The 23,544-nt window shown below is 37.7% G+C and overlaps 1 protein-coding gene across 7 annotated transcripts in view; it reads left to right on the top strand.

Moving 5' to 3' along the window:
• The window catches only part of PARD3B (par-3 family cell polarity regulator beta), an 862,331-nt gene that overhangs the window by 387,060 nt on the left and 451,727 nt on the right, over positions 1–23,544 (top strand). For all 7 annotated transcript variants that reach the window (XM_072121091.1, XM_072121090.1, XM_072121094.1 and 4 more), the window contains one exon: positions 9,226–9,270. In XM_072121091.1, the coding sequence (XP_071977192.1) occupies positions 9,226–9,270 (45 nt within the window). The remainder of the gene's footprint in view (positions 1–9,225; positions 9,271–23,544) is intronic.

Genomic DNA, 23,544 nt, shown 5'->3' with positions numbered 1-23,544 from the left:
GCCAAATCCGTGGTTGTATTTTATGGCAGCTCAGCTGCAGCATCTTCGTGGGTGAGGAGACACGGCTTGGGGTCTGTCCTCCCAAAAAATGCTTTGCCATATCCTAAACAAGGACAATCTATTGGAAGCATTAGAAGCTATTCCAAAATGTAGATAGGAAATTTGTGACACTAAAGTGCATAGACAAATTGTGGTGGAAGATGCACAGCCTGCTAGGGATGGAGGGATATCTCTCGCATACTCCCATATGGCCGAATGTCCAATACCCTGAACTAGGTAAGCTCACTCCGTTTCCTCAGTGGATAAGTAGGGGAATCGCAACTATAGCCCAACTATATGAGGACAACACTATGAAGTCCTTCGAACAGTTACGTTCTGAGTTTAACCTTCCACACTCATGTTTTTATCAATTCCTTCAAGTGAGGCATGCAATTACTCAGCAAGAACGCTCTCAACCAGTTAAGAAGTCAGCCCATAACATAGTAGTGGATATGATAAATAAAGCAGGGGATACGAAGGGTACAATTTCTATTAATTATTCGTATCTAAGAGACGCACATATAAAAAAATTCCCTACTGAACTAAAGACTAAATGGAAGAAGGATGTGGGTGCCATTACTAAAGATCAGGAGGTCCTAGAATCGGCACCCAAAGTGTCGGTTAGCGAGGCACAGAGATTATCTCAACAGCTACAGACCAGTGGCATTAACATCCCATTTGATGAAGGTCTTTGAGAGGTTGGTTCTCGCACATCTCCGCCCTGTAGTGAGCTCATCTATGGACGCCCTACAGTTTGCTTATCGGCCAGGCATTGGTGTAGATGATGCCATCATCCACCTACTACATCAAACTCTATCTCACTAGGAGAAACCTGGAAACACTGTGAGAATAATGTACTTTGATTTCTCCAGTGCTTTCGATACCATACAGCCAGGGCTACTAAGGGACAAACTGTATCTGGCTGGAGTGGACCACCATGTCTCTAGTTGGATCCTAGACTACCTCACAAACCGACCTCAATATGTGAGAGCCCAGGACTGTGTGTCGGATACTGTGATGAGTAGTACAGGTGCACCTCAAGGTACATTTCTGGCTCCCTTCCTCTTCACATTGTACACAGCAGACTTCAGGTGCAATTCATGTAGCTGCTACCTCCAGAAGTTCTCTGATGACTCTGCAATAGTAGGCCTCATTACAGGTGAGAACGACAGGGAGTACAAAGAACTGATCTGTAAATTTGTGGACTGGTGCCAGCTAAACCACCTTAGGATTAATGCTGGGAAGACCAAGGAGATGGTGGTGGACTTTCGTAAGCACAGTCCTCCTTCTCAACCGGTGGTTATCCATGGGACAGACATTGAGGCAGTGAAGTCCTATAAGTACTTGGGTGTCCTCCTCAACAATAAACTGGAGTGGGCAGAGAACATAAACGCACTTCACAGGAGGGCTCAGAGCCGGCTACACCTGCTGAGGAGGCTGAGGGCATTTGGAGAGCGGGGGGCTCTTCTTAAGACCTTCCTTCTTCAACTCTGTAGTGGCACCAGCCATCTTCTTTGGTGTAGTCTGTTGGGGAAGCAGCATCTCAGCTAGGGAGAGGAGCAGACTGGACAAACTGATTAGGAAAGCCAGTTCTGTCCTGGGGGGTCCTCTTGACACAGTGCAGGTGGTAGCTGAGAGGAGGACACTGGGTAAGTTCAAGTCTATTCTGGAGAATATCTCCCATCCCTTGCATGAGACTGTGGTGGCATTGGGGAGCACATTCAATGACCGACTGCTTCACCCCAAATGTGAAAGGGAGCGTTATCGTAAGTCATTCCTCCCCGCTGCCATCAGGCTGTTCAACAAACAGAAGTAACCTGCGCCCCCCACATAACCAGTCCCTGCAAGTCCCATCCACAGACTAAACATCAAACTGCCAATCATTGCTTGTCTCTTTTTTGTCTTTTTATCCCCCTTTTTCTTTTTGTTCATTTATCCCTAATATTATTGTTGTCATAGTTTGTACTTCACTCTCTGTACCCTCTCTGCTGCTGTAACGCTGTGAATTTCCCCACTGTGGGACTAATAAAGGATTATCTTATCTTATTTTATCTAACCTATATCTGCTACATAGTCTACTTTACCCCCGTCAGGCTGTTTAAGATGGGTCATAGAAGTGATGATTGCTGCCCAAGATGCAACGGATCTGGTGCAGACCTCATTCACCTGATGTGGAATTGCCCCAGGTTACGTTGCTATTGGCAGGAGGTTCTTGATCTGAATGATCGGACGTACTCTACTATTACCACACGTAATCCTCTTATATGTATCTTAGGTTGTGTGTCTGAGGGGCAGTTGTCTGAGAGTCAAAGACTGGCAGTGCTACGACTGCTGTATATAGCCAAGAAACTTATTGCTTTCCATTGGAAAGATACTGAGCCACCACAAATTTCTGAATTTATTTCCAGGGTTAACCTTTTGTTACGACTAGATAAGTTTGTTTACCAAAAACGAAACTCACTGAAAAAATTTGATGCTATGTGGGGCCCATGGCTTGATGCTCCAGGATTAGCTCCTGTAACTCTTACTAGAGATAGAATAATATTATTATTAATTATATTAAAATATAATGTGATGGATAATACATGCAGAGGTCTATGACACACAGACTATTAGCAATCGTTCTTCTACCAATACTGAATGTTTTTTGTCAATGTATATTATTGTTTTCTTCGAGATACATGTTGTGAAATATGAGACTGACCGGGACTAGGGATATCCTGGATGGACTTTCTCTTAAAACCTATACCCCCAGACGGAGGACTTCAGTCATGGACTCTGTGCACATGTCTGCTACATGGACACTTTACCCAGCAGGGGGAGGGGGATGGGAGGTTTTTGTGTTATTGTTTATACTGTTAAATGTTAAAAAATGGAAAACTATTTTGCTGGTTTTCAATAAAAAATTTATTTGAACTAAAAAATAAAGATGGATAGTAAAATAGGGGTTGAAGCCTAGCTATGAGTGGATAAATCATGGTCATTTTAATGTTATAACGTATATGAATTGCATTTTCTGAAGCGATTACTTGTGCCTTACTTCACCAAGGGACTTTATACAGTGACATGGATATTCTTAATAATGGACCCTTTCTAGTAACTTGCTACTACGGTTACATGTGACAGGAGAACTGCACTTTTAAGGCAGAAAATATAACAAGGTTACATGCCTTAATTAGTGGGGCACCGTGAAGAGTCTCTTTTCACCACAGACTTTTCTATTGAAATTTAATATTGATGTTTTTGTTTTTTTTGCCAACCTTTTCCGCTTCCCCTTTAAATCAGCCTGACATTCTTCTGTAATTCTACCTCTAATTGATACTTTTATTTGAAGTGATTGTAACCTGTAAATGTAGCCTCTATTATATTAGTTTGTGATGTTGTTACAATAATTGTAGATTATTATTGTTCAGACTCCAAACGCTTTTAGGGTACACTACCCATGTTCATTTTAATCAACCTGGAAGAACTCTGCAGCAGTAGCTCTAAATTGCACCTATTAGCCTTTTCTTAGAGCATTTTATTCCATAAGGATTTTACTTAGAAAATACTTTATTCGGTGCTATATTATTCTGTCTAGAATTTTCTTTCCCATTTTGACCCCCACTTTTTAGGAAATTTAATTGAAATATGTATAACTGATTTTCTAGGAATGTTGAGTCTTACTACAACTATGGCAGTCTATACAGTCACTATTAAATGCAATCACAAACCTAAACCTATCCATCCATTGCACATACATTGTGGAAAAATACACACATTCATAACATAGAACAGATTATTAACAGGATTGTTAACAATAACAATTAACATATAAGAAATCTGAATATTCTAGTTGTAGATCCCTGCCAATCACTCTCCCTGCCTGTCAATCACTCTCCCTTCCTGTCTATCTCTCACTCCTCCTTCCTGTGTCTCTCTCACTCTCCCTGCCTGTCTCTTTATCCACAGCAGCAGCAGACAATGGCTCATGTATGTGGTGGTTAATAAGTGTATTTTGGAAATTGTGGGGTGAAAATTTTGATTTAAAATCTAGTATTTGATGTTCTGTGAGTCACAAAGAGCTACTACTGCAAAATTTGGTGATTGTAAAGGCGGGGTTGCAGATTCCTTTAGTGGACATACATAATTATATTAAATATGTTGGTCCTACTTTTCAGATTGTAATATTAAAATGAGTAACAAACATATTGTATAAAGCACAAGTGAGATACAGTGAATATCGGGAGAATTAATGGCCATTTTACCTCATGTTTTGTAATGTGTATGTAAGTGTGGGGGGGGGGGAGAATACAAAATTTACTGGTATACATCTACTGCTTTGCCTCTATAAACACATACATACACTCAGCTTTATATATTAGATATAGACAGGTCACATACATAAAAACTTCAATTTCAAAAAGACTGGCAATGTTGTAGCTCTAGCAGTTTTTCCACTACATTACTGTATGAGGTAAAAAAAGAAAAACACTATTCAACGTTGGGTTATTTTTGTATAGAGTAGCGGAACTATAATGGGAGCGGACACAGATGCAAAACAGTCAAATACATACAAAAACACATACACACAAATACAAATACATGTAACCATGTATAAAGTACAATATATAAAAATGTCAAACAAATGTCAGAAAATAATTATCTTTCAGCACCTCCCTTTAGATTAGCCAATCCAATCGCAGAGGGGACAAAAGAAAGCTTAAATCTAGTAGTTTTACATTTAAGCTGAAGAAACCTGTTGCTAAAAGTACTGCGGCACCCATGAAAAACTGAATGCAAAGGGTTAAATTCATTACTCAAAATCCAGTCCAGTTTGGTCAACATTCGCGAACGTAATACTGTCTCCCAATTTTCCAGAAGGGCACCCACAATTGCACTAGCTTTCTTAACCATTTTTTTTTAAATTTGTTTAAGTCTGCAACTTTCACATTATTGCCCCAACATACCGACACTACCGACTGGTAGTTCTACTGACTGGTCGAAATCAATCAGCATTTTTCACTGTACCTCAAACGACCTCAGTGATCTCAAAAAGAAAAGTCTGGAAAGTAGTTGCATGTAAAGTACCATATATAGCCTTGGGGTCTCTTATACATCCTGTTTTAAGATCCGAGTGAGGGCCAATTCACACAGCCGTGGTCTGTCTGTAAATCATGGACTGTGTGTTGGGCAGATTTCATGGACAGGACTCTTTGCATCATAGGAACATATGATGCAAGGAGTTTCTGCTTCTCTGCCAAACTGTAATCATGATTCATGTAGGTGTTTTATGGGGAAGCAGGGACTCCATGCATCATATGGTAATATGAAGGAAGGAGTCCAACCTGGACATTGTGGCCACATATTGAATGGTTAGAATGGGACACTACATTACTCTGGATCCACTAGGCCTGTGACATTGCTGGGGGATTACAGAAAAGTCTAATTTCTTGAAAGATCTCTATTCTTATAAGAATATTTTCTGCATCTCAGGTAAAATGCCTGTATAGCCAGTGAAACACAGTTGACTTGCACACAGCTTGTTTTAACATCTTATTAAATTTACAGCCTATTCTTATATACTACTATAAAGTGAAAACATTTTTCAGTTTGTTCTCCCTGTAGCCACATCTCTATAACTGCTTTATGCCACCTTTTTTCTGTAGTCTTATCAAATAGACATGGCTAAAGTCTGCAGCTAAAGCTTGTGTCTCCTCCATTGCACTCAAACAACCCGCATGGTTTTCCAAAATCCCAAAGTTGTTTTCTTGGATAAAAGATTTGAAAGATACATTTTCTTTTTAGATGATGAATGATTGACGCATACCAAACTCATACAAACTGTGCCGCGATAGAAAGATTAAAAGACAACCTAGAACTGCAGATAACATGCACAGAGATAAACCAAAGTCAATATATAAAAATATCAAACGTCTGCTAGAAAAAAAGTGCTATTATTTCAATCAATAAGCAGGACAATGGTCATCTCAAAAGAAAAGACATTCTAAAGAAACCCTTTGAATTGCTCTGTATTAGGCATCTCCCTTGGCTGAAATATAGGACTCACTTTTTATGACATTTGTGTTATAGTTTAATATAGAACATTTGTAATTCATTGGATAAAACGAGATAAGAATGAAACGGAGGAGCTCAAACACCCCGAGAAAGTACTTCTGTATAACCTCATGTTACAATAGATGCTCATTGCTTTATATATCTTCTTTTCAGACTTGTATAACATAAAAATATCTTCAAAGTTGGTACAAGACTGAATTTATGTACATTCACATTTTGTTACCATATTTAGCATACCCCATGTACAGTGGGTACGGAAAGTGTTCAGGTGCCTTTACATTTTTTACTCTTTGTTTCATTGTCGCCAATTTGTAAGAAAAGTTCTTTCTTTTGTTGCTCATTAATGTACAATCTGCACCCCATTTTGTCAGGAAAATAAAATGAAATGTAGATATTTTTGCTGTTTTTGACCATCTGTTTTTTTTTCTGTTGAGATGGGATGCAGAGTGTACATTAATGAGCATAAAAATAAGTTTTGATCTTACCAATTGGCTCCAATGATCTGAATCCTTTCTGTACCCACTGTATATTCAGAAACACCTTGTTAACCCACTGTACCCACTATATATATATGTATTGAGGCAATATGTATTCTTTTTGGAATAGCAAAGTAGACTGTTGGTCTGGCGAAAGAATCAGTCTAAAAAAGGCTTACAAAATCATATATTTGCATGAAGTAATAGACAATGTTTGTTATTGCATGCCAACTTGGTAGTTTACATTGAAACTTTACATCAGCGGTATACTTTATGAAATTGACACACATGTACAGTACCTGCAGGGAAGGCCTTTGATGTGTGGTGAGAAGTGCTCTAGACCTATATATGGTGCGGACATATTCTATTAATAGAACCCACTATTGCTTACAGTCCACTTTGGTCTCACAGCCTTAATTCAGACACACACTAGTACTGTACAGTATATGTTTTAGGACAAATACCTATGAAGTATAAAGAAAAGAGAACATACAAATGAAAGATCTGTCTTGTCAAAAAGTTATTGTCCCTTTTCCCTTTTCCCATGTCACATATAACCAAAGGTATTACCATACCTTTACATTATCACTGTAAGCATATGCTTGACTTAAGGGGTTGGCCACTCTTAGCAAATAATTGATATTCTCTGTGAAGTTGTTGGTATCACACAGCTCTGATTGTGATGTAAAGAAACGTGTATCGGTGTGTCCACCACATGACCAAGAACAGATTTCTATCCAATTTAAGCAAACACAGAAGCTTTCTATAGCAAGACAGCAAGCAGAGATCTTAAAAACCATTAAGAATAGATACAGAAAGTATATTGGAAAATTGGATAACTTTTCATTACACAAACAATATCAAATATTTGTTGAAAGTGGACAACCCCTCTAATAGCATAAACATAAGCATAACATAAACAAACAAAATTTGTCAAATGACATTTTTAAGATTTCACTAAGGCACATAGTCCCAGAGAACAGTGTGCCAGAGCATATTCCTAAAATAGTGCACCTCTGTGATCCATAGTTACAATACTATGCTCATACCTACATAGCACTAAGTTTGGAAATCTATATCTCTGTTGGATATTTAAATATATTGAAGGGTTTCCCATATGAAATGATGAGCATTAGAATAATCTCTGCAGACAGAGTGGAGCCAGTTCAGCAGCTGTCCTGTACTATGCAGTGGTTTATTTTACCGTGAAATTGTTAGGTGCTTCCTGTCACACGTTAATTCTTCCTTTGTTTCAAGTCCTTACCTACAGGAAACAGATTACCTCATCAAATCCCAGCCCCCAATTCTTAGTATCTGAGAAATAAGAATTCAATAAAGCAACTAGCACTTTGCCTTCTCATAGTCTGTGATCTGAAGGTGCAGCGGAAGATGCTGCTTGCACACAGTTTGGGAAGTGCACCTACTAATATTTGGGAGGGTTTTGGAATAATTCCAAAATTACTGATGAATCTTACTTCTAGAATTTTACTGTTCTGACAGTATTGTCACAGCACACAGGATTTTGCAAGGCTGTTCAGATATTGCATTCTCATAGAAACTTTTCAAGGAACGACTGAGATTTGAACTCATTAAAGGACATCTATCACCAGATCAAGGATTGTAAACCACGCATACCGATATACTGGTGTGTGCCCCCTCTCGCAGGATCTACTCTTCTTTTAGCTTCTTATGCCCTAGTGTTTACAAAAAAAGGGCATTTAACGTTATGTAAATGAGCCTGTAGGGCTCTGGGCTCCATGGAGCCTTGATCCCTTAGGCTCATTTGTATAATTTTTAAAGCCCCTTTTGCTTTTGGAAAAAAAATCATTGAAAAAATGATTCAATAATTCATTTATGGATGTATGTTGGAAGTTAGTAATTATATAGAAGGGCATGCAAATTCTCTATAGGAATGTACGTCTGTTATTTTTGTGTAAGACATAGTGTAGTTCTGATTTTTTACAGAAGTTCCAATGCATAGATATTAGTAGCATCTTCCTTCCAGAGGATTTTCCAGTATCTGTCTTGGAAAAGCTAACACTTTTTCCAAAATTTCTTTGTTGAAAAAAAAAAAAGTCTGATCAACAAAAGATGGCTGATGAAAGTTCTTGGCCAAACCTGCTGAAGCTGTGTTTTTCACGATTTATTTTGTTTTCTTCACATCTCCCTGTGTAGTCCAAGTGCACTGGTGTCAGAGTTTTAGCTCTACCTATAAATAATAGCAACAGCTTGTCCAGTTTCATGACTGCGGATTATGGTTCAGTGGCTGTGACGTATTGATATGCCTTGCCTGACTTATTTTCATGCTTTGAAGAACTCTTATACATGGCTTAAAGCCACTGCAATTGCCGAAAAATCCAGCAGCCTTTCATGAAATAAACTTGCAAAGATCTTTCAATGATTTATGTGAAAATCAGCAGACATCCAAGCTAAATATCTCCCTTTTCCCAGCAAATGGTAGACTGCAAAAGCTAAAACCATTTCACTCAGCATTCCTGAAACCTCAGTTCATCAGATTTTCCACATCTTGTGATCTAGGAATTGTGTTTAAGTTCATGTCCAATAATGATTTTTTACTGCATAGTGTTAAAGATTAGATTTGTAAGCTTTGTGAGAGAAATTAGTTATATTTGTTTGTAATTTTGTTTTACAGTGGCAGATGAAAGCAACATTGCTTCAATTAATGGTCACAAGGAAGGTAAGCAGGTTCAATGGCTTTATCTTGGGAATTCATTTATGTAAACGCAAATATAAAACACTTTGAGTTCTTACAACATACTACACTTTACTTTTCCCTTTTATCCAAAACAGAAAATGTTCTTGCAATTTCTGCTATCTGGTGGGAGAAGTCTGACGTGTTATCTATCTGACACTTGCATTTTACTTGTCTCTTTAGCCCCTTCACAACTGCCATGCGGCTTTATACGTCATATTTGCTTATAACCCATGTATATAGAACATCTATAGATGTCATGACAGGTGTAATCTGGCCTGAATCCATTTTGATAAATAGGCAAGACTTTCTTGTTTCCAGACTGGTTGTATGCACTGATTTCTACAGTCAAGATTGTGGACAGATGTTGGAATATTTTCTTTTAAAAAGAAAGAGGTGACATCTAATTTTAACATGGGAAATATAATGTACCATTCAATCTTTTGGAACTTTTATATAGTTTACCAATATTAATCTTTTAAAACCTAAATATTTTCCACCAACTTGTTGTGGAGAATGTTCACGATTGTAATTTACATTGTTCTGCCTTGTTATAGTAGTAGAACAATTAAAAAAAAAAAAAAAGGCAGACTCTTGTGGTGCCTGATAGTCCTCCTCCAAAAGGGAGCCAGATTTCCATCTTTCAAGATAGACCCTTATGCAACAGCCTGTGCATTTTACAGCAGATTGCTAAGACTTATACAGCGTATTTGTCTGATTTCACTCAGAAAGGCTGTAATGAAGGTAAAAACAGGGATCCTCCAGATTGGAAAAAGGAGTGGAGACATTGGTAGCACAAAAACGGTTATATGGAAATTACTTGTACAAAAGAAAACAATGCAGAAAGTGCAAAAAAGACTTATGATGTCATATATACACAGTACATTAATCATAAGCCTATGCATGTAAGTGAAATACTGTCACATAGTATGACTGATGATAGTTATGAAATTGAGCCGTACACCACATAGACTGACATGTGTTATCCTGAATGCAAGGTGCAAAAACATGACCTAAACAGGTATGATTATCATGAGGGGAATGGTTAAACAAGGTAAATAGTAAATGCATACTCTTATAGAGGTACTTCATTGTATAGCTGTGGTGATATTTACAATAGTGTAAATGTACAGATTAGCCATAGCAAGCAGAAGAAAAGTTAACAAATCAGGTTGTACCTTTTTGAGGCTAACTTGAGTATATTTGATAGTTAAGTTGCATATAAAGAGACCCAACAGGCCCAAGTAGCCTCAGTTGCCGAGATAAAACCTCCCACGTCACACCTTTCTTGTGTTTCCAGCAACTACCAAACCTGAGACAACTATTTGTGCAGAGAGCACTGAAGTCCCCCTGAAAATGGCACCTAACCCTGCTGTAAAACCTCACACGGCTGACACTGTACCTGTACCACAATCACAGAAAGTACAACATAGTACATAGTACAACAGGACGCTATGTAGTTGAAACATCCCAGAGACTTCTAGGAAAGAATAGGAGTATAAATAAATGCAGAGATTTAACACCTTACAAAGTGGTCTTAATATAAATGCCAGCTCGTGCCAGCGCCTTCTCATCACACCTCACAAGTTTTAGTCTGTTAATTACCTGACCCTTTGGAAATAAAAATTACAGTTGATATATCATTCTGTTATTTTAAAGTTCTTTTTAAATGCAATGTCCAATCAAAATGATGCAGAATAAACCAAGGATACTTACTCCTAGTACTGTGTGACTGTGGTTATCTTCTTATATTTGTTATCCATGGCCTTCTTCCTTCTGAAATTAACTTTTACCGCTTACCGACATTGGACGCAGTACTACGTCACAGGTGGCAGGGACTTGCATCTTCGTGACGTTGTACTACGTCTTGCTTCTGGCACCGGCTGCCAAACGGTAAAGTTGTACCACTGAAAGGAATAACTCAACACTTAAAAAAATAAGCCCTAAACCAGCTCTGTCAACCAAAAAATAAAAAAATTGTGTCTCCGAAAAGATGGCGATTTGAAAGTAAATTAGAATTTCTCTATATTAGTTTTTATTCAGTAAAGTTGTAAAAATATATAAAAACTATATAAAGGAGGCATCAGCATAATCGTAACGATCTCTAGTTTAAAGATAATGGGGCAAATTTACTTACCTGGTCCTGTCGCGATCCCCGATTCGGACGGTCCAACAAAGATAGTCCTGCGCCATTCATGTAGCTCATGTGCCCGTGTTCCTGCATCCGTCGCCTCCCCACCGAGTTCCGCCAGAGTTCACCTTCTTCTTCCCGGTGCTTGTAAGTGCGTGTCGGGATGGACTGACACCCCCCCGCCTCCCGCCCCGATTTGTGTCATGTGCAAGCAGTCGCCGATGGACAAAAATCCGTTCGTGTGTGCCAAAATCCACTGTTAAATCAGAAATCGTCGGGAAATCCGACGAAAATGTGCTCTGCGGACCCTTAGTAAAAGAGCCCCAATATGTTATTTTTATGGTACGGTGAAAGGCCCCCAAAAAAATACAAAAGAAAGTAAACCAAAATTGTCAATTTTCTTTTCCTCCATATATTCAAGAGCTAATAAAATCTCATCAATAAGCTATGAAATACTAAAATGAACTATTTGTAATGTGCATCTCATGTCACAGAAAATAAGCCCTTATTTGTCCAAATCCCCCCCCCCCAAAAAAAAATAAAATAAAGATTGTATAGCCATTAAAAAGTGAGAATGCAAATCTGCACTGAATGGCACAGCTTCCCTTTAATCCCCAGGCGTGTGCCCATAGAGCAGGTCACCACCACATATGGCGTATTGGCGTACTTTGGAGAAATTGGGTATCAAACTTTGTGGAGTGTTTTGGTGTCTATAAACACATTAATTTATCCCAAAAAAATAGAAGTTTCAAAATTGCACTCGATTTTGTTTTAACCACTGTAAAACAAAGGGTTAACAAACTTCATAAAAGTTGTTTTACATATGTTGAGGGTGTAGTTTGTATATTGTGCAATTTATGGGGCTTTACCATTATTTAAGCTTCTCAGAGTGACTTGAAATATGAGCAGGTCCCTCAATGGCATGTTTTTTTGTTTGTTTTTTTAATGAAAATGTGAAAAATTGCACCTAAAATTCAAAGCCCCCTTAACCTCCTAAAAAATTAGAGGAGACCTAAAAACCAAGTCAACATAAAGCAGACATTCGGTTAATGTTAGTTATCAAGTATTTTTGCTGTTATGATTATGTGTTGAAAAAGTAGTACATCTTGAATTAGGAAAATTACAAAATTTTTTTACACCAAATATCAGTTTTTTTCATAAATAAATGCAAAACATACATCAAATTGTGTTCAACTAACATGAATTACATTGTGTCCTGAGAAAACAAAATCACTTTAATATGTTGAAGCGTTCCAAAGTTATAACTACTTACAATCGACCATTTCAGGGAGGTGAAAAGTGGCTTTGGCGGTAAGGGGTAAAACTTATGCTAATGATGGGTTATGCGGCATGTTACAGTAGCCCTCTGTGCTTTTGCTTCACAGGCTGTTGTTACACTGTCACAGCACTTCCCAGTCTCACCCTTTGCCCAACTGCTCGCTCGCACTTCCTTTAATCCTGGCAGCAGTGTGCACACAGTGGAAGAGGTGGAGTACCTCTTCAGAATGTAACAGCCTGCGTAGCTACAGCATGTAGGGTTTCTAATAACACACACATAGCCCCTCTAGTTCACTAGCATGATTGTAAAAGTTTATTTTAGAAGGGAGGACTCCATTGATAATAAATATAAGAAGGTTATCACAGTCACCTTCTAATGGGCAGTCGTGGGTTGGATGTCCATTATATATGAGAAAATGATGCAGTTACGTGACCAAGTGACCATATCACATGACTGTGTACCACAAACTAAGGAATGTAAATGCCCCATGTGGGTCTCTTGGGTTGTCTCAAAACTAAACATACAAAAACTGTATCTGGCCATTTAATAATCACTATCACAAGTTAACTGTGATCATTTTCTAGTACAGGCGGTCCCCTACTTAAGGATACCCGACTTACAGACAACCCATAGTTACAGACGGACCCCTCTGCCCCCTGTGAACTCTAGTGAAGCTCTCTGGATGCTTTACTATAGTCCCAGACTGCAATGATCAGCTGTAAGGTGTCTGTAATGAAGCTTTATTGATAATCCTTGGTGCAATTACAGCAAAAATGTTTAAACTCCAATTGTCACTGAGACAAAAGAAAAAAATGTATCTACAACTTAAATTCTAAAATATACAGTTTCGACTTACATACAAATTCAACTTAAGAACAAACCTCCGGATCCTATCTTGTATGTAACCCGGGGACTGCCTGTATTATAATAACCTATTATACTTCCCCTGCTCAGTAGTAACTTAAGATCATGAGTAGGATTTATCATTGCAGATACGTCACTTTTCTGTCTTTAAAATGTCTTGCAATTGTGGCATCTCCTGATTTACAGCTTTTTGCTGACAAGCTACACTTTTTTTTTTATATCCGTAAGCTACAGATTTTTCAAGTGAATGCAGATATTGCTAGACAGATTACTGAAGTGTGGCTTTTCAAATAGTCACACATTTTAGCACAAACACACTCCAGTGGAAAAATTTGGCTGCACCAAAGGCACAACTTTTTATCTAATGTGTCACAAATACACATTTATCAAGCTTTTTAAGCCACTTTAATAAATCTGGTGCAAAAGAACTACCTGCCTATTGATAAATCTGACCCTATATGTAATATACATATATATATATATATGTGTGTGTGTGTGTTTAGTGGAATCGGGTGACTAGATAATTATAAAAGTATAACTGCCTCATCCTGTTGAAATAGACTAGACAAGTATAAAAATATGACTGCCTCAAACTGTATAGCTACTGGATAGCTACTCTTTCTCCGTATTGCAAAATGATGTGAAATTCCTACAATTCCACATAAAAATTAGAAACTGTGGATACTATGGAATTGGAAACTGGAAGTATTTGAGAATCATGCTAAGGCTCTCGTGGCTTCATTCCTTAACATGAAAAACAGCATTACAAGGCCACAACTGGTAGAACGGTAATATAATATGATCCATATTACATGTAATGATCCAAGAGATTTCAGAATGCAGCATTTGAGACTAAGATAATAACTACTATTCATTGCTTCATTTCTCAATGTAATTACCGTAGCTTAATTAAAATGTAGTTATGTTGCCCCATATAGTAGGCACTTGTGTCAGCTTCAATTTCTCTTGGTACAAGGAAAACTAAGGACAGGAATTCACTAATACATTCATTATTATGTGCCGTCGGGTTTAAATTCATTCCTGGCAGTGAAATTCTGTTAGTATGAGTACATTAAAAATGAGTGCTCGGCTCAAAAAGTATAAAACTACTAATAATAACATAATAAATTACATAATAACAGAATATAATTTTAATAAAATGCTGCATAGCAAATAAATCTGCTATTATTTTTCTCCTGCACTTTGCAAACTACATTAAGGTTTTGTTTTTTTTTTAATATGCTCTTTGGAAGTAGCGTAACTTGCTTTCCTGCACACTAATTTTTATTCCAGCTTTACCAAGGGAAAATTTATTTTACTTAGTGTGTTCAGTAGAACTGCATTTCTATTAGAAATAATTCTTACATTTGTTTCCAGGAAGGTTTATAATCAGACAAAAGAACATCTTGTGATAGTAAGCATTTACATTGAATTTAGGTAATTAATAGCAGAGTCTTGGAAATTACATTTATTCTCAAGACATGTCTGATTAATTTAATTTTTTTTTTAAATTTCAGCTAATACCTGTTTTATTACTTGCAGGAGCCACACTGGTTAATTATTTAGTACATGGTCTCCGCTCGCAGGGCTAGATAGGTTGAAGCCACAGTCCAAGCAAAGCAGTCACACACAAGCTCTGATAATGAGTGTCCCAAAGATTCCACTGCCACATGAGGATGACCCACTAAGTTAAAAAGTTGCACCTCTAATGGTAGAGCTGTTATTTCTATATAAATAAAGATCACTTAACCACATGTGATGTAACAGTATGTCACAGTGTCGTTAGGGATGTTTGAAGAGGACTCACATACTGAGTCCTATTCAAACACACTGGGTATTTGCCGCATTATGCAGCAAACACTTACTGGAAACATCAGTAATAGGTGCTAGCAAAATGTATCCAGAACTATTTGAAAGACTGATAATAAAGAAAACAATTGCTTTCAGTTATTACTCATCAAGGTGATTGTACAAGCCACTTATTCATGGGGTACATTATGTTTTTCCACATGTCTTTAATTAAAGACTTCTGTTGTGCCTTGTTATCATAAGCTTGTACTTAATTATTAGATCTCATAAGGCAGTGATGGCGAACCTTTTAGAGAACGGATGCCCAAACTACAACCAAAACACACTTATTTATTGCAAAGTGCCAGCACGGCAATTTAAGTAGTTATTTATTGCTACCTGTTCTACGAAAACTTTTAATCATATCGGCCTCTAGAGGCCAACAAAACAGTTGAAAGAAGGGCAAATTTGGACTAATGTTGTAGCATCTCACTTTGGTCCCCCTAAACAGGAAGAAGCCTAGAGGAGCTCTAAAGATAATCCTCCCCTTTGCACATGTTCTACCTCTTCCTGCGGTCCCAAGCAATCAAGAATGTGTTACTTTAAAATAGCACTGAGAGCAGCATTTATTGAGTCGCCTGGGACTGTAGGATGATTCTTTGAGTTCTATGTCGAGTGCTATATTGATGGCTTGGGTGCCCAAAAAGAGGGCAACCGTGCCATAGATTCACCACCACTGTCATAAGGTTTTTTATTTTATTCTAGCAGGAACTGTTAAAGAGCAATGAATTATGTTTGTTTGCTATTAATCCCTCTGTGGCACATAGAATAAGTATAGTATTGCCTATACTTGAAAACCACCATATATACATTTCATATTTATTTACTAAAATGCACTGCTTTACTATATAATTTTTCTTTTTTTCTCTCCCCTTGTGATTCATAAGTGTCACTTGTGGCTAGACTTTACTATCAAGGTTAGGTGTTGATGTCCTCCAACAGCTGGAGTGACCGCACTCCTTTTTATGGAACCTGAAATAAATGCTTAGTACAGTGGTAATAAACAAGGTAGCAGCAGCTGGGGCCTGTTGAGAATCTCAGTACTGAAAAATGTGTGTGGAAGAATGTGGTCAGAGGTAGGACATGCCTGTCACTGTAACTGGAGAACTGTCTTTGAACTTGGTTATGCTGTCTCCTTGTTCTTTACAGTCAAACATGCTCAGCTCTGCTAGGCTATGTTATTGACACTGAGATAACCAACAGAAATATAAAAAGTATACATGTCCTCATAGATTGTAAAATATATTTTTTAAAAGTTTGATGATTTCCTTTTTTTATCACATTAAAGTTTTATTGGATTTTTCAATCAAAAAGGTGTACAACACACAGCAAAACAAAAAGGGAGGGGAAAAAAGAAGAGAGAGACCTTAGGGACAGCAGGGTATTCGCACCCCCAAGAGGCGCACCCCAACATAGTATTGTTTCAGATATCTTAGGTCAAACTCAATAGCTCAGTGTGAGGCACCGATCTGCGCCCGATCGAGTTATTGCAATTAATTGTCACGGTAATTGTCCACATTGTAACTGACATCTTAACTGAAGTAATTTCTTTACTGTAATGAAATGTTTAGAAAAGAAAAGTATGGAGAAGAAGCATGAGAAGAGGGGGAGAAGGAGAGGAGGTGGGGAGGGGGGTTGAGGAGGGAGTCGTGCAAGATTCATAACTTCTGCTTCCACTTTACTTCTCTCTTTCATTTGGTCGACATGTCTCTTATTTTAAAGTCTTTTCTGTTATTTCATTTTGGTGTGAAGTTGATGATCCCAAATGCCAGAGACAGGAACTCTTAAGGCACTTTCTTTGTGTGGTTGTACTTTGGATAATACTTTCATCATACTTGCTAATTACTTTTCCTTCTGCTATAAGGCATTCCTGAAATTGTAACCAGCACAAAAGTACCCCATAGCCCATTTAGACTGTCAATCACACCTACACAGGTTCTTTTATGCACCTTTTAAAAACCTTAATATCTGAGAGGCAAAATATTCTTTGATGCCACCTGATGTTACCCAAAAATATCAGTCTCTCTACGGTTTTGTGTAAAGTTGGGTTTAGTAAATATTGACTTTTGATTTCAAATCCATGGTTCTATAATTTCCATGGATGCCTCACAAAGCCAGTGTTTTCAATTAGTGTTTTAACATTGGATTGTAGTTTCACTGATCTGTTGAGAGATGTCCTAATTTTATGGATGAAGATCACGGGAGCCCATAGAAGTCAATGGGTCATCATTTTTTCACTGATGAGGCTTAAAAACCATGTGTGATGTTTTCAAAGCGATGTTTTTAAACCTACAGCGGAGACACAACATAGACAAAACACAAGCCTCCGTGGACCTATCCAGAGCTTCGGCCCACCAAGATGAATAGAGAAATATAATGTAGCAACACCAATTTAGTAAGAATATAAGTACTTAATATCAAATTTACTTTAATGATTGCAGTGCAGATCCACTTTCACTGAATAGGTTACAGTGACATATATTCTTATCTCCAATGAAATCAATGAGATTTACAGAAACAATGTATCGTGAAAAGAAAAATACAGAATCAGTGCTAATATTTACAACCTTGGCTTAATATACAATTAATGCTTAAGTATTTGGTGTACTACTTTTTACCATTTATGGTCCTCTATATGTGACCACAAGCTTTTCATACCATTCTATATACACTTTACTTAATCTTAATCAGACTACCTTATCAGAGTCTTTACAGAGTAGCTGTAGAAGCTGTTTGCCATTTTAAACAATGAATGTACCAGGGATTATGCAGGAATTTCCAAAAAGGTTATATAGGAAACATAATATTTTAGCTATGCATTATGCAGTTAGAGATTACTATTATATTATTCTGCAGAGGGTCACTCTGGTGACTATAAAGCAGTGATGTCTAGCCTATGACATTCGTGTCCAAGCATTTTTGCTGACATGCAGCAAGCAGGCAGCATTCAGAGGGGGGCAGCTCTTCTGAGCATGAGGGTTTTTAGTAAGGCAGTAAGTAAGCCATAGCTCCCAACCACTTTTGTGGATAGTAGTGTCATCTCACGTATGTGTGCTACTTACACCCTGGGCATTATATTAACCCCTTTAAGGCCCTTTTTCCTCAAAGGTTTTTTGCGTTTCTCTTTTTTACTCCTCACTTTATCATACTTTGGTGTGCGGAGCTTTGGATAGTGACATTTTTTGCGACTTCTGATGATGTTTTCAATGCTACTATGTTAAGCACTGTACAGTCTTCTAATCACTTTTTATTGTATTTACTATATTTTTCAAAATGGCAAAAAGTGGTATTTTCGATTTTGGGCTCAATTTTCTCTTAAAGGCTTAAATCCCGGGAATAACCGTTATTATATTTTGATAGACCAGACATTTTGGACACGTGCAATACATAACATGTTTATGATTTTTACTGTTCTTGGGAAAGGGGGGCGATTTGAATTTTAAATTGAATTTGTTTCAACTTTTCTTCTTTTTACTTTTTTTTTTTTTAGACCCCTAAGGTACTTTAAAGGGTTAAAGACTGATTGGTCCTACCATATACTGCCATACTACTGTATGGCAGTATATGGGGATTTTCCACATCATTCATTACAATGTGTAAATTGTAGTGAATGGGTTAAAACCAGACCGCCTCTGGTCTTTGTAAGAACCAAGGCTGTCATGGCAACCAATCACAGTCCCGGGACTGTCACGAGAGGGCGGTGATCTAATCCAAGATGTCGGCACCCAGGCCAGGATTTGGTTGAGTCATTTACAGGGTTAACACCTGTGGTTGTTTGCTGCATTATGCAACAGACGCCCCCTTCTATGGAGAGAGCTTAGCCTATAAGCCCTTTCCACTCACCCGCTGCCAGTGTTCCCACCTCAGTTACCGCTCAGCAATACTGGGGGGAAAGAACTCTTGTTATTAGATCTACAAATATCACAACATTCAGGATTTTTAGAGAAGTGACACACCACCAGAGTTATGCTTGTTTTCATTTTTTACAAATTTTGATGTACCAAGCTCAAAAGGTTGGCCACCACTGCTCTAAAGAGTTAAGTCATTAAACTTTATCCTCTACAACTTATTTATTGACTTATCTATAACTGTAAGTATGGGAGAAAAATGTGATATATACAAACTACTTTAAACAGGAACAATGGTAGCCAAAAAAGAGGAGGATACAGGAATATTAATTGTTTAATAATTTGAATTACAATGTTTACTATTATCTGCACTATTGGTTTATGCAATTTAGCTTAAAAATGTAGCTACACTTTAAAGAGGACCATTAAAGAGGACCAACTAGAGGGCCATATAGACCTGTGGTTTAGGGTCCCAAATCAGCCTGTATCAGGTCTCTAAGTGGGCCCCATTTAAAAAAAAAAAAAAAAATATATATATATATATATATATATATATATATATATATATTTGTAATACTTACCTAGATGCGAGTCAGAAGAGGCACATTGGACTCGCATCTGCAGCTGTGTCCGCCGCGCGCCTCTTAGCATGATGCTGGCTCCATTGCACATGCGTCATACCCACAGCACATGCATAGTGAAACCGAGTCGTACCACTTGAAGCAAAGTGCCAGCACATGGAGCCTGGGAGAAGGTAAGCATAATTTTATATTTTTTTAATTACGCCCACATAGGAACCTCATAAAGGTTGATTCAGGGCACAAAATCACAAAATAATGTACTATTAGATAGGCCATTTGCTGTAAGTCGTCATTAGTAAATCTTGCTGTTTAGTAAAATCGCCATTTAGCAAGTCTCCATCTTCTTGTAAATCAGTTTCTAACTGTATGTTTAGAAATTTAGTAGACTGTATAGTGACGGTTGTACCAACCAAAGTTCTACCAATGCTTTATTCTCGCATTACTAAAAAGGAATGAAAATGTCCTGCACTAGAAGGCAAACTAGATAGATCTTTTTTTTAGGAAATTGCTATTCCAATGACATTCCTGTCAAATACCATAATATACAATAAATTTGAAACTCTGATAAAAAGCAGCATGTAACCTGCTCATCACTGCATTATTGCAGAAAAATCTTTTTGGAGCTGCAACAAAATCTTGATAGATTTTTAGCGTTGCATCAAAATTCATAGAGCCTAGTGAAACTTCGAGAGGTTAATGGCAGCCCCCACTGAGACATACATAGAAATATGCAGGAAGTCATATTCCATGTGCAAAATAAATTATAGACATATGTTTTTTCTGCCAATTTAAGGGAAAATAGGCTTTTCTTAGGCTTAATAGGGCACATTTTCAGCAATTTCTCAGTCACAATGACCTTTACAGTGCATATGCATTTAATTGAGAAACATGAAAATTATTTACAAGAAAAGCATGATAAAATAATGCTACAATTGACAGATCTATCTAAGGAACATCTCAGAGCTGCAAGATCAGAATCATGTCTACTGAAATTTTATTTAAGATATCAGACGTAAAAAAATGTAGGCTAGCAAAATGTGGACATGTTTACTTACATAATGGTTGTAACCTTAGTAGAGAAACAATGATAGAAATCAAAGTTACAAACTATTTACTGCAAGTTGTATAATTAGTTCTTTGGAGCTTTTCTTCTTTATGAAACACTATACTACAAAAACAGAGCCTCTGACTCTGATGATTGATGCATACGTTTCTTCTGCCTCTGTATCCCTGGAATAATTTGATAGGGTACCTATAGTGAGATAGATTTACTTTATAAATCTAAAGTTACAGTTTAATACAAAACTAGACTTTACTTCTGGAAAACAACAGATTCAATAACAATAAAAAAAAAACATTAAACGAGAATTAGTATTCAAGTCCCCCATGCACCTGTTTATAGAAAACAACAAAACAAGTGGAAGCAAAATCAGCCATTTATTGGTTATAATTACATGATAAAATGTTTTATTTCTCTGGGTCAGAAGTTTAGCTTCCCATATGTGTAATTCTAAAGTTGGCTGAAGTATCTCATTTTGAACATTTTGGTCGATTATGGTTTGAATTGATAATTTACTATGGTAAGTGGCAGATTTTAAATGCAATCCATTAAAAAGTTTATGTGGTACACACACGTTTCAGCAGATTGTAGATCTATTTGTAGAAGTGTGACCGGCTTATAAGAATAGAAAATATGTACATTTATGTTTTGTTTTTTGTTTTTTTTTCTGGCAAGATGGAAGCAGACTGTACATTAATGAGCAAAACAATAATTTTTTGTTCTTACCAATTGGCTGCAATGAAACAAAGAGTGAAAAATTTAAAGTGGTCATAATGTGTTCTGTACCCACTGAATATTTACTATATTAGTCCCGGTTGTGATGAGAGTTCAAACTTTAGTCCAGGCATGTGACCTAACAGTTATAACTACAATAAGAGTACTCTGCTTCTTGATTGTTGGACATAGAAAAATAGAACTTTAGTCATGAATGAAGGAGTAAATATGGCGTACCTCAAATTCATTGTAAAAGGTGAGCAGAAAGTAAGGCAGAATTTTTTCCTACTGGCCCAATACTACTATTACTGCCATATATTTTAACCCCCAAACAAGTGTGCTAATGCATGAAGTTACTACATTATTAATAAATATACCCCATTTTCTCTGTAGAATTTGTAATTTGCACCAAGTGAAAGAGGACAGTGCAAACTCATGTGAATATCTTAGAACATTCGGTAATAATGTGAAGTTTGTTTTTAGTGTAGGTGGTCTACATTTTATATAAAGCAAACTGTTTAGACCTTCAATTTAAACTGAAGAGCATTTCCTGCATTCCATGTTGCCAAGTGCCACATTTTGCAGAATACTACTTTATGGGCAGCCGCTGTAATGCATATATATAGAAAATTAAATCCATCTTATATATATATATTTTATACTGTAATACATATTCTTGCCTTTTCTATGTTCTTCCTTTCAAGAAGGCTCCTAGTAATATTATAAAATACAGTTGCTTTTGTTCCTGGTGTTATTATTTATTAGTCCTCTTCTTTTCTATCCTTTCCCTTTTTCGCATTTCATTTTGATTTAGTGGTTGGAACTCTTTTTAATATGTATTGACTGTCTGCCGAGACTCTGCTGACATTGCTCTTTTAAAATGATGCAGTGTCCAAGAAAAGCTGACGACTTTCTTCTTTATGAGCTCTGACATATTAATTAGCAAAATGGAGGGAAGAAACATCTTCCTTTTTCTTCTCTTCTCCAATTTAAATTTCTTTCCAAATACCTGTCTAGAAATATCTAGAAAAATCTGTCATTCAGTAGTCACTTGACCCAGTGAACCCAACCAGAGAAGAAACCAATATGTGATCTTGCTGGATCCATATTGAAGATATGACCTGGCTCTCACCGCTTCAATATTGAGGTCAGCCATTCATATATTCATAGTCTTGATGTTGTTTCTATACTGATGCCTTTATATGACAGAGAATTGCAACTGACTTTAATAAATTATAGTTAAATTATTTAAAGAAAGACAGAAAAGCCTAAATGTAAAAGTGATTTTTTTTTTCTAAATTATACATATAAACATATTTACCCATTCTTATTATGGAATATACTTACACCATGTCATATGTTAGCATTTTATTTTCTTAGGCAGTTGTAAGATATATACAGTGGCGTAACAATAGCCGTAGCAGCCGTAGCGGTTGCTACGGGGCCCGTGCTGCTAGGGGGCCCCGGGATGGATGTGAAACAAAAATTTACTAGTGCTGTTCTTCCGGGCCCCTCCCCCGCCTCTGAACAGCACAGCAGTAATGCCTGCTGTGCCAAACATAGAGCCGCCCACTCTCCCGCACCCCCTGACAGTCGGACACATAATGTACCCCTGCCGGAATATTCCCCCTCCCGTCTGCCCGCCTCCAAGTCCTCCTACCCAACCACCCGGCCGCCTCCACAATCCCCTGTCCGCCTCCATGTCATCCTACCCAATCGCGCGCAAGCCTCCACGATCCCCTGCCCGCCCACCGGCATCTCTACCACGAAGCCCCGCCCCCTCCACTTGCCCACCGCGCGCCAGCACTTCCGCCCACGTGCCTGCCTCCATCAGCCACCCGCTGCCCAATTTACAGCCCCCCCTCACCCCCAGGGCAGGACATCACTACTGCCCGAACAGGAGGGGAGCCCTCCCCTCCCGAAACCACCGCCCA

This window comes from Engystomops pustulosus, chromosome 8 (assembly GCF_040894005.1).
Source record: "Engystomops pustulosus chromosome 8, aEngPut4.maternal, whole genome shotgun sequence".
NCBI lineage: Eukaryota > Metazoa > Chordata > Amphibia > Anura > Leptodactylidae > Engystomops > Engystomops pustulosus.
Note: the sequence above shows the minus strand (reverse complement) of the source record. Positions and strands in the feature narration are given on the sequence as shown.